The 12,776-nt window shown below is 34.3% G+C and overlaps 1 protein-coding gene across 1 annotated transcript in view; it reads right to left on the reverse strand.

Moving 5' to 3' along the window:
- Window positions 1-12,776, reverse strand: part of LOC123550956 (E3 ubiquitin-protein ligase rnf213-alpha-like) — a 181,201-nt gene that overhangs the window by 19,451 nt on the left and 148,974 nt on the right. Inside the window, exons 71-76 of the mRNA XM_053540037.1 lie at window positions 12,225-12,336; window positions 10,168-10,278; window positions 9,375-9,485; window positions 9,012-9,065; window positions 7,427-7,618; window positions 7,085-7,193 (exon numbers count right to left, since the gene is read on the reverse strand). Coding sequence (XP_053396012.1) covers window positions 7,085-7,193; window positions 7,427-7,618; window positions 9,012-9,065; window positions 9,375-9,485; window positions 10,168-10,278; window positions 12,225-12,336 — 689 coding nt within the window. The remainder of the gene's footprint in view (window positions 1-7,084; window positions 7,194-7,426; window positions 7,619-9,011; window positions 9,066-9,374; window positions 9,486-10,167; window positions 10,279-12,224; window positions 12,337-12,776) is intronic.

Raw genomic sequence — 12,776 nt, forward strand, 5'->3', positions numbered from 1 at the left:
ACAAAACATATTCTACATGTGTGTAAAACTCTTTGCCATCGACATAGAGCATGTACACTTCTCTCATGGCTAAGATTTTATTTACTTCACAACAGCGGGTGTTAAGTGGTGTGTGGCGGCCGTAAAAAGTCGCCCCGACTTCATCTCAGTGTTGTTATATTTTCTGGTCCTTCGGGATCATTGATTTCAACTCATTTAGATTTGAAGATTGAATACTGCTTAAGCCGGTGCTAGGGGGCGTGGGCAGTGTTGCATTTTCCATTACTGCTCATGAACAGACTCAATCAAACCGAGTCTGCAATTTTCACTGTTTTCGGTGCTTCCGAGGGATCTACTTTCCAGGTTTTATTTACACTTAACAGTATATTTTATAAGTCGTAAAGATGCCCTGCTAGAAAGTTTAGTAGTGTATTAAAATTACAAATGCGTAAATTACATTTTCAGAAATATTATGACTTAAATGAAAATATTTAACTTTCGGCTTTTGGGTAAAGGAACATTTTTGCTCTTAGTTGCTCTTACACAAAACATTATATAAAATGTAAAATGTATATCCAACAATGAGAAATTACAAAAGAAGTTAAAACTGGTATCATATATAAGTAACTACCTATGTGGAATAATTTTGCTTCATCATTTTGAATGTGTTTCGGATACTTTAGTCATTTTGAAACATTTCTCTGACATATAAGGGGTACTTTCATCAAATGTAATTTTCAAATTTTAAGGTAATGGACCGATAGTGACATTTTGCAATTTTCGTTGGATTATGTATACATGCATTTAAATTTAAATTCTGTAAGCAATGCGACATACTTTGCATACTTTGGACATAGGTACAGCTCAATGCGCTTATTGCTTTCCGTAAACATACAAAAACATGCCGAATAAGCATACCGAGAATACATAACTTGCCGATTTCCCTGACGAGTCCTCTGTCTTTAACAAATTATAAGATGTCCTATTATTGTTGCAAAGCAGATAAATTCACACCAATCTAAAACTTCAACTGTTTACACTGACGTGTATATGTCATTTTCCCCTGAGGCAAATTACTGTTTACTAACAAGTCAGGTCAAGTCATGTCAAAAGTTTATTAAATGTAACAAAGGCCTCCGGCCCAAAATACACTACATAATATATAGTAAGTGGTTCAATCATATAGCTGTCATCCCACAAAATGTATACATATACATATACACTGATTAAGTTGAGATACATATTCATAGATTCAGCACACAGTCGACTAGCAAACATATCTTAACATAATAGTTCTATAGGCTGCTGAATATCATAATTAACAGGTCAAACATTATTTAAAAGCTTCTCAAGATACAATGCTGTTTGATATAACACCTTATCATTATCAGAGTTAAGTACAATGTATGTTATAAAAACTTTGTAGACTTCTGTCAGATGAATGCCAATTAAGAAGATACTGATTACGGATCTCACTAAATTTCTCACATTGAAAAAAAGCATGATATTCACATTCAACAATACTAGTGTTACTTCTATTATAACAAAATTGGCAGATACGAGATTCAAAAGGGGTATTGTTGTGCCTACCAGTTTCAACATGCAGCTTATGGCTTGAACAACGAAATTTTGACATTGCTAGCCTGTATTTAAATGGCAAATTTATTGTAAGGTAACGTTCTGTATTTAATAAAGTTTTAAAATGTTTATAATGGTGACATCTACTTGATTCATCGATATACTCTTTCCAGTTTTGTGTATGACAATCTACGAGTCTTTGACGAAAAATACTAACGAAGTAGTCAATATCTCCAACATCATGTGAAACCCAAACATTACCAAAACCATACAAAAATAACAAGTGTTTGACCTGAGTAGCCCAGGTGATTCTGCCTACGTTATCTAAAGATTTTATCATATAATAACACCGTTTAGGGTATCCAGATTTATCCATCTGTATTAGTTTACACCAATACTTAACACAGTTTGAATAATAGGTTATACAAATTGGTAGTCTGCTACATTCTCCCAAAACAATTATATTATTCGTTGAGTTTTTTACTCCAAGAAATTTTTTACAAAAATTAGTATGCATGGTTTCTATTTCTGGCGAATATTTATATCCCCAAATCTGAGATCCATAGCAGAGTACTGGTTTTACCATAGCATCAAATAACTGAAACAACTGTTTAATGTTAAAATATCCAAATGGCCTTTGATAGTTATACATAGCATATATCGACTTTTGTGCCTGAGGTTAACTTCCATCCCTGTTGAATTACAAAATTGTTCTATTACGTTGAGTTGTTGTTGTAACTTAAATACAGTTTCTGCACAATTTGCAATGTCGTCTGCAAACATCAGACATAATATATCAGGTATTGAATTGTCGATAAAAATACCTGAATTGCATTTTTCACGCAGTAAGGAGGATAATTGGTCAATAAATAAGGAAACAATCACAGGACTACTTATGATCCCTTGTCTTGTACCAATGTTACACGGAAAATAATCCGTTACTCTCCCCGTTGATGTCTTAACACAATATTGTAAATTTTGATACATCTGAGCAAGGATCCTGAGAAAATTACCGTTTACACCTTTAGATTGTAAACTTTCAAATAACTTTTATGCTTAATCTTATCAAAAGCTTTCTTGAAGTCAACATATAGGCAGTAAAAACGACCACCAGATCTAGACAAGTATTTCTGAGCCATGGCTTGTAAACAAAACACGTTATCAATGGCAGAATAACCACGTCTAAAACCTGGTTGGGCTTCCATCAATTTTTAATTGTTTTCAGCCCACGAATATAAACGGGAGCTCATTATATTAGAAAAGATTTTGTACATTGTGGTAGTTACAGATATACCTCTGTAAATGCTCGGATCATTAAGGGCTCCTGACTTACGTATTGGACAGATTATACTTTGACCCCAAGAAGTGGGGAAACTCCCACTCATGAATATCTTGTTAAATAGAGCGCATATAGTACATGAGCTATTATATCATCTGTATACTTATAAAATTCAGCACTCAATCCGTCATTACCTGGGCTTTTGCCGATTGCTAATTTTAAAATGGAGTTTTTAGTTTCCTCTAAGGTAATTTCAGAATTTAGAAAATGGGCGCCGGGACCCTCATCATTAATAACAATGGCTTCTGCAGACTCGTCAAATTACAGGCTACTGAAATATGTAAACCATTCATTTGCTGAAACAGTTAAACTATTTACGCTCTGATTGGGCCTAGATTTCTTCAGTACTTTCCATAACTGATTAATGTTATTACAACATTCAACGAGTTTAATGCGTTCTCTACTTTAAAAAGCATACTTTTTCTGATTTACAGCATTTTCAAAAATACTTTTCCTCTCTTTATAACATTCAAGGTCTTGATTACAATTTGTTGCTCTAAACTGACGCAGAGCCCTATATTTACTGAGTTTTTAATATTTCGCACTCTTCATCCCACCATTTTGGTTGAGTTACTGATAATGTAGTATTGCTAGATTTAGAATACACTCGCATATGTGATGCTGCCTCTTGATATACATTAGTTAATGTACTAACTGCTCTATTTATGTCTGTATTTATAAGATTAAGAAAGGAGTCTCTGTGCTGTTCAAAAAAATTATTAAAAAGTCTGGCTCTTATTAGAATCCCATTTAAATTTCGGAAATATCATTCCAGATGTACTCTCTGAGACCAATGTTTGTGTTTCATTATGACTGTATTATACTAAAGTGTAATCGGGAAAATGGTCCGATTCATCACTTTCCAAGACATCGAAATATGAAACATGATTAAAAAGATCTTCACATGCTATCATATAGTCTACCACGCTAGCTCCATCCCCAGATAAACAAGTAAAATTACCTTGAGAATCATCAAAACGACTATTTAAAACATGCATGTCGTGGGTACTGCAAAAATTTATAAGAGTTCGACCAAACTTATTACACCGATTGTCTTTACTTTGCCTTGGGATATCAAAGAAGCTACTATTATATTCTGTATCACCAAATACATAAAAAAGGTTATCTGCTGGTATATAATCTAAAAGGTCCTTAATCCTAGCATTCAAATCCCCAGCCCAGAAAAACATAGCATCAGGAAAACTTAATCGTATATTATCAATATTATCTTGTATTAGAATAATTCCATTTCTTTCATTATCATTATACAATGATGACCCTTCTGGTGATACGTATGAAAAGTACATAATAAGATCTTTACAGTCGCTTATCAACGAAAATTTAAATAGCATCACGATACAATCTTTGAATTCTTTCTTAATTCTAGTAATACTGATATGTTGAAACAATGATTCTTTAATAAATACGGATACTCCGCCACTATTACGAACTGAGTTCTTATTAACCTTCCGGATATTATCAAAATGCACATAATTACTCATAAAATGATCGAATTCACCTGTATGTCTTGACCAAGTCTCGCATAAACATATAACGTCAAAGCCCTTCAAAAAAGATTTTAAAGTACAACCCTCAACGTAGTTACTAAGTCCTTGAATATTCCAAGTTACAATATTTACATACTGTAAAAAACAGTCATTGTTTGGAACGCCTAGGCCGACTTCCTATTCGTCCACGCCCATTTCATCGTGCGCGCTCCAAACGTCTTCTTGCGCGGTAGACCACGTTCCTCCTACGTCACTGTTCACCTGATCGGTCTCGTCCAATCGTTCGCTTTCCCCAATGTTGTTTACACTTTGGCCATGTGCTTGAGCACGTTGCCGTCTAATCTCTGTCGTCGCTTGCCGATACACACGATAGCCTGTTTTACATCATCGTATTTATAGATTTGGTCAACCACAATAAGCTTATCGTACCGTATCACAGCATACTTATCTTTATCTCGTTCTTCCAACGTACGGCTACCCAATACACGTCTGTGTCGAACTAAACGGTCTGTGTAGTCAGGTTTTACATATTTGTCCGAGTCTCGAGTTAATATTCCGTTAGCTTTATTCAAAATGCATTCACGATCTTTAAACCTACTGAATTTGATAATAATCGTGCATTTGGATGGGTCCTTTGATTTGACTTTGTGCGCTCTCTCTATTTCAACAGACTCCATTTCCGGCAAATCAAGATCGTCCCCGATAAATTTCCTAATCTCAGACTCACAGACTGACCAGTCCTCACTCACGGGCCATGGAATACCTCCTATACGTAAATTGTTCCGACGAGAATGACTCTCTAGGCTGTCAATTTGACCTCTCAAATAGTTCAGCTCAGATCTAATAGCCTGGTTTTCAGTTTTTAATTTGTCATTTTCATCACGTAGGCATTGCATAGAATCAGATAACGAGTCAATGTTTGTATTTACCTGTGATATGTTCTTTGACACACTATTATACTGGTTTGCTATATCCGTTTTCATTTTCTTAAGGAAATCCATCATATGTGAATCTTGTAAGTCCGTAGGCCCCCTATCCTGTGACTCATTTGCGGCATATAGATGACCGAGGGATGTCCGACGGCCTGTCGACGGCTGAGACATAGAATACGAAAACGAAGACAATGTTCTCTGGCGGGACCGAGTTCCAATATTGTCTCTAGCAACTTGAATATTCCTGGCACCACGCCTTGTTGGCCCAGGGTTAGTCTCAGTATCCCCATCAAGGATCAAGATTATCGACACAAGTACAATCCAACGTAATCCTTTACTGCACATATGTTTAGACACTTTAATTCCATACAATGTGAATCTTTGCTTATTTGGCTGCATAAATCCACATATCGCAGCACGCCAAGTTTGTAAATCATTCCCCATTTTCACAAAACAAATATCAATGTCACTTATTTTGAAAAAGTACGGCCATCTTGCCAAGGGACATAACTACCATCAACCTAGTTTTAAGACATCCTGTATTTTCTATAAAATTCTGTGGCTTTCCAGAATATTCTACTAAAATACAGATAAACAGTGTGTAACAATTATTTTTAGAAAGGATTGTCCTTGATTTTTCCAGAATGTTCTTTTTATTCTTAGTGTTACACCTTCCATGATACATTAAATAGTGTGCTATCTGACAACAGGCCAGAACTTAGAGTATAGATATTGATAAAAAATTTCCTGTATTTCTTAAATAACAAAATATTACCTTTTGAACTGTTGTGAAATATTTTGGAATTTATTCTGATTGGATTTACGTTTGACCTGGACAGGATTTGGACTATTTTTACATATTATTGGATTTTACGGCTTTTTGACATTTTTAAGATATTTGAAATATTACTTTTATGGCTAAATTTTTGTTATTGTTAATAGTTGCTGGTTTGTCTTTCTGTTACTTTTATTTACTGTAACAAGACGTTTTTACACCCTAACGTAACAACACATCTGGAAAAACGATTTTCTTTCGGGACCTCTCATTTAGCATTATACCAAAACAATGGATTATAACAGTTACCTCCTTCACCAAGTGCAACCACGACACCCCGTTATGTCATTAGTGTGGTAACACACCGGATATGAAACATTTAATAATATGGAAAATACTTTATAAATGTCTACTGTCACTTAACGCAGTTGCGAAATGAGTCTGTAATACATAATAAGTATTGCATCAATCACTCACGTTCTACGTTTACACATGTTTAGTGATGTCATCGGGGATTTTAAGATTATATGACCTTTGAACATGGTGGGGTTAAGGGCGAGGAGAAGATCTCACTAGAAACCGAAACTCATCTATGTTTTTTTTTGTGTGCTGACTGTATGTAAGTCATGCATATACTGCTGTGGGAGGCTGTGTCCTTTTTCCTGTTGGATATTTGTCTTAGTTATTAGTTTTAGGGCTAACATATTGAGACTGTCACGCGAAACAAACTAACTTTAGATTGTTTTCGTTGTACAGTTATGCTTTAATAGTAAATAATCATATTAGGGCCTCCGTAACCAAGTGGTTGGAAAGTCGCCATATGACCTAAAATTGTATCGGTGAGATAATCACCTCTCTTAACACCCCCCATTCTACAATAAAAAATATCATTTTATCAATTTACAAAGAGATAAAAAGACTCAAAATTAATTATTTTACTACTGATGCTACATAGATAGTCTTTTCTACATACGGTAAAATGCAGCCGTCTGATCAGCGCCCTTGACAGTGCCCCTTGATGCCAGTATAGCCTCTTTTACATCCTCAAGATCATCTTGCGGCATCGTTGGTATGAAGAAGTTCTGAAATATACTCATTTTACTAGACCAGTTCAATAGCAAACACTGCATTCCACGTTCTGTAAATGTTCTAATATTCCAGACATAAAAATCTTATACCGTACACATAATAGCAGATATTATTGACGTGTTATTATTGCGAGCCGCGATGTTGCTGACAAAAAATATACTGTCATCAGAAAAAACATTCCAACTCAGCTACTACTTATCGATATACGTTCAACTTCTGAACTTACGGTGCATAACTGTGGCTTAGCTACCAATGAATATAATGGACGAAGAAGGGTTTTCTCTCCTTTTAGATGTTTCATGACAGCCAGAAAGTGAACAATTAAACTCTGTATCCCTTGCAGTCGAAGATCTTCGGCCTCGGTAGTAACCAAATGACTAGGTGTCAGTCGGTTATCGATGAGTGTCACCAGCAGTTGCTGAATATATATAACACTTATATTCTTATACAATTAATATACTTTACAATGACATCTTTATTCCCATTACCAGTACTGGTTCAGTGCCTAAATCCGGACAGTGCTTAATTATTCGGACACCGTTTAAAAATGCTTTACGATCATGATTTTTTACTGAAATGAACAGGATCGACGCAAACGAAAACTTTGATGACCAGCTGTCAACAACAGTGTACGAATGTAAGCTTTTCCAGAGAAAACTACCTTCAAATATCCGCATCGCATAAAGTTAGTAGTGTGTGTGTTGGGGGATGACGTCATACAGCGCGCGCCAGTTATTTCAGGTGCGATGAGGTACTGATTAAATAGGAAAATTATTCTGTCTATTGCAGACGACTCTTTTTGTTTGCTGACCGAAACTGATGTAAAAACATGTTTTAGAATTCTGTAGTACCATCAGTATTTATTTAAAAGATTTAACCAATTTCTGTTATATATCAATTAATACAAGAGAGAAAAAATGCCAGCATTTTGCAGACAAGGGAAGCAATTCATTAGATAAAATCGGCGCAGTGTCATTATAATGATTCCCGTAGTTGTGTCAAAATGTATAACGACAGCGACAGAACCTACATGTAGAAAGAATAATTTTAAATATTAATTTTTGCTCAGATAAATTTTATTATATTATTCTAAGTTAGAAACTATTCCATATGATTACGTGATGAACAGGTAATTGAAATTTTATTCGGACGGAGATTTTTGTATATATTTACAGGACTGTATTTGACTGCTTTATTTTAAACGAAGTCATGTTTATTGTTATTTTTGGGTGCACATATTCGTTGCATTTTATACCTAAATAGTGTCCGAATATTTAAGCACTCTAAAGGTCAATTTTGACAGCTTTTACTGGCCCAATTCGGATGACATTTTTATGATGAAATCAGCAATATACGATTTTGTTGTTTTGCAAAGAGATTTATAAAGAACCTAAAATTATACATTTAAAATTTTATGCACGTGTGGTTTCATAATGCAAAGTCACTGTCAAAAACCCACCATAAGTGTCCGGATTTAGGCATTGGACCAGTACAGTACATATTATGTTCAATACAATAATAATTTTCATATGTAGTCGGTATCTAAAATAATCAAGAAATAGAAACATTTGTTAAAATTACTAAAGACTTACTTCGAAATGGCTATTTTAAATGTTCAGTGTTTTCAGATCAGTGATTTTTTTTCATTTTCTTCAGACTTACAAGAGATAAAATTGGTGGCATTGTTTCAGAAGTAATTTCGATTTTGTTTGTGCATTTGACATGCTACTGTTTGACTTTTTGTAAAGTTAATCTATATTGCGGCAAGTCCAGGTAAGAAATTCAAGAAAAAAAACCAATATTTATGATACCTTGTTTTGTAATGTATCGCATCCATTAATGAAGTCTGATATTTTCTTTGACACCTTAAATGTAAAAAGATAATGAAAGTAATAACATTTTGTTGTACAGACTGTATACTGCGTTGCCTCATGTGTAAACGTCAGTATGCAGTTACTTGAAGTATATATTCATATCATATATTAAAGAGTGAATAATAATTAACTCTTAAAGTGATCATCAACAAAGCTTCTTAAAGTCTGAATAACATTAGTAATATGAAAACATTGCTGATTTTGATAACAGATCACGTAACAAATATGCATTGCATTTTACTCTCATCCAAGTATAAAGGTAAAATTATAAATCTTCGTCATTCCATTTTGTAAATATACCTCTGGTGTAACATTTCTGTGTTCCTGTGGGTGCAGGTATGAAGTGGTAATTTCTCTGTATACGGCTAGCTGTAGTATTGGTTCAACAAAAACACCCAGCTCATTTTGTTCCTGAAAGATGCCTCATTTATCATACATGTTTCATGCATTATACTACGCAAGCTTACAAGTTTACAAATGTTAAATACGTGTAATGATAACCTCAAATTTTAAGTTATGAAAAACAATTGAAAAAAAAAACGCTTCTTTATAACATTTTAGATCGAGTAAAATACTGAAGTCTTGATCTGATCATTTCAAATCATGTTGTTCAAAGCTTTTCTGAAACTGTTTACCTAATTTCCAAGTATCTGCTCTTGCAGAAAGTCTTTCCTATCAGGTCATTCCGAAATTATATCTAGATTATTGCAGGAAGAAATTATATCAATGCAAAAATGTCAAAAACGTGCATACTGTACGACATCTGAAAATGTGTTAAGTCTAATAAGATAAATTTAGATTCACTATTTAAGCTGAAATTTAAATATGATGTTATTTGTTACATATCACACATCATATATAAACAAGAATAAACGTCTTCAGTATTTACCAAAAAAGAACATTATGGTAAAAAAGAATTAATTACTACATTTTTAGCCATACAGTCACTTAATTGCTCCTTTTAACTTGTGTCATACAGGTATTTATATAAATGTAAGAAAGTAATATTATTTGTGCCACTGATTGATATCTAGTACCATATCTAAATTACTACTTTGGTGACACAAACTTGACTAATCAAGATTGCCTTTACCTGTACCATCCCTTGAAGAACGTCGATATTTCTCCCAAGTATGGTCTTTGTGACTGTATCTCTCATTTCAGTGTACACATTTCCACATACAATATATCGATCCGAAACCACCTGAAACCAAACATAATGAATGTTACCCACAAGTCACTACTTCAATGAACAAATAAAAAGGATAAATAACCAACAGGCAAAGTCATGTTCCAAACAAGAGCTGTCACTAATGGTGACAAATGCCCCCGGAGCGCCTTGACCTTTGACTTGATGACTTTGACCTTTGACCTGGTGACCCCAAAGTCAGTAGGGGTCGTGTACTCAATAAGTACTATCAGCATGTGAAGTTTGAAGGTCCTGGATGCAGTGGTTCGCGAGTAAAGTGCCTTCATGCAAAAAGTTAACGTTGTGACGAACGAACGAACTAACGAACGGACGGACAATTGAAAACTAATATGCCTCCCTTCGGGGGCATAAAAAACAACAACAAATAAACAAACAAGGCAGCCTTTCTTAACTAAGAAATTTAAAAATTATTCATGATACCTTGTTTTGTTAAAAAATATCAGACTTCATAGCAGTGTCTTTAAATACTGTAAAATTTCAAAACCAAGTCTGAATTACGATAGTAAAATTTAGCAAAGTACTTACGTAAATAATAATATTATAACGGTAGCCTTGCTGAAGAAGCTTATACGTAATATATCTATTACGTTCATTGAAATCCTCAACAGGACTACGCGTTCTGGCAAACCAATTTAATTGAGAAATATACTATTCTATAAGACGTTGCCCGAGGTACATCCCATTTGGGAAATAGAGAGATATAAATGTAGAAATGAACCAGTAGAATCTGAATAGTCACTTTTATTTTTTAAACTGGATAAATAGTATCCACCAGTTGAGCTAAACTATATCATCCAGATAGCGTGCTGTATTATTACATGCAGTGATAATGCCAGCCTGTGTATCTGGAGAAATGCTCAACATAAAATTTCTATCATAATAATATAAAACAAATCTGCAACAAGTGACGTTATATCAACTATCAAGTGATTAAATATTATTTCTGATAGTGACAGAGGTACAGTATTGCAGTAAGTATTTACTCCTATATTAGAGACGAAGGATTAAGGCTTAATACAGAAAAAGTAGAAATACATAGGTCGCCAATAACGACATTAATGGAACCCTTGTAGGCCCGATTTCACCGAGCCTGTTCATGGATGGTAGTGGAAATACAAGCTTCTAAAGCCTCAACATTGAAATATTTTAAGCCGTGCTAGGGGTTTGAGAATATCACGCATTTTATAACTTCTCGTGAACAGACTCAATCAAACCGGATATTCTATTTTTGTATGGTTGCACTATAATTATATTTCCAAAGGATCTTTTAAGTTAAATTATGCTATACCAACTATACTTATATATTTATTATTATTATTAAACTTATTTCATCATTATATACTTTTATATACCTTACTATGAAGTAAACTTACTGCGCAGGACATGATCTTGTATCCTGTTCCATATACCATAAGTGTGTAAAATAACCAATTGTTTGCACGCCTTGTACCAAGCCAAGATAAAGCAGTTATATGAAAAGACAGGGTTTGTCGTGCCAATTGCCACATCAAACAAACCATTGTCATTTAATGCGTGTGTACAGTTTAGCTAAAGTCAACTTTTTTACCACTTGTGGCAGGGAAGTTATCTTTCACCGATACAACTTAGGTCGTATGGCGACTTTTCCTGTAGTTTCCTGCGGAGGAAGACGACTTCTGGTGTCGCTTCATGCATTGTTTCAGACATGGGCGGACAAATGGGTAGAACCCATCGATCATCCTTAAAGCCAGCTGGATGGCTTCCTCACATGAAAAATAATATACATAGGAAGTAAGGTTTCGAATTGTCATCAGTGAGAAGCAAGTGATTCAAAGTCAGTAGCTTTTACCATGACCAAGAAGGTCACATGCATTGAATAACAACTAGAATAAGAACAATATAATAGCTTATATCAAGCTGAGATATACAATACATTAGTAAGAGAGATAAATATGTCTTACTGTGTTTATCTTCATGATTGCCATCCATGTCAAATCAAAACACGGACTCTTGCACGCTGCTTGGTATACATCAGTGCCATAAAATCTACACATGTACTTCGCCAAATAATTTCTATGGATAATAATGCAATACTAAATAATAGTTAACTATATTTAGCCATTAATGGTTAATCACAAAAGCAAACAAGGAGAGAATACATGTTATCATATGGGAAAACCATAGTATCAGTAACATACTTCAGCATTTTGTCTAGTATAAAGTCTATATTTCTAGCATGCTGTTTCAGTAAATATTATAAAGTGAGGCTGATGTTTTATATTTTCCACATTGAATGGAAATATCTTTTTCAAGGAGACACTGCGAATTTTCGTGTTTGTAGTTACAACAAGAATAGAAAATTGTCACATTACAACAAGAGTGTCAAATTGTTACGATGCATGCTCGTCTCAGCAAATTACTTTTGACTTTTATCGAGCCTTTATCGGTTCTGACAAATTCATAGGCCTTAACTCAAGAGCAATAATAACTATCCAGGCAGTTACAAAACATTC

This window comes from Mercenaria mercenaria, chromosome 4 (assembly GCF_021730395.1).
Source record: "Mercenaria mercenaria strain notata chromosome 4, MADL_Memer_1, whole genome shotgun sequence".
Taxonomy (NCBI): domain Eukaryota; kingdom Metazoa; phylum Mollusca; class Bivalvia; order Venerida; family Veneridae; genus Mercenaria; species Mercenaria mercenaria.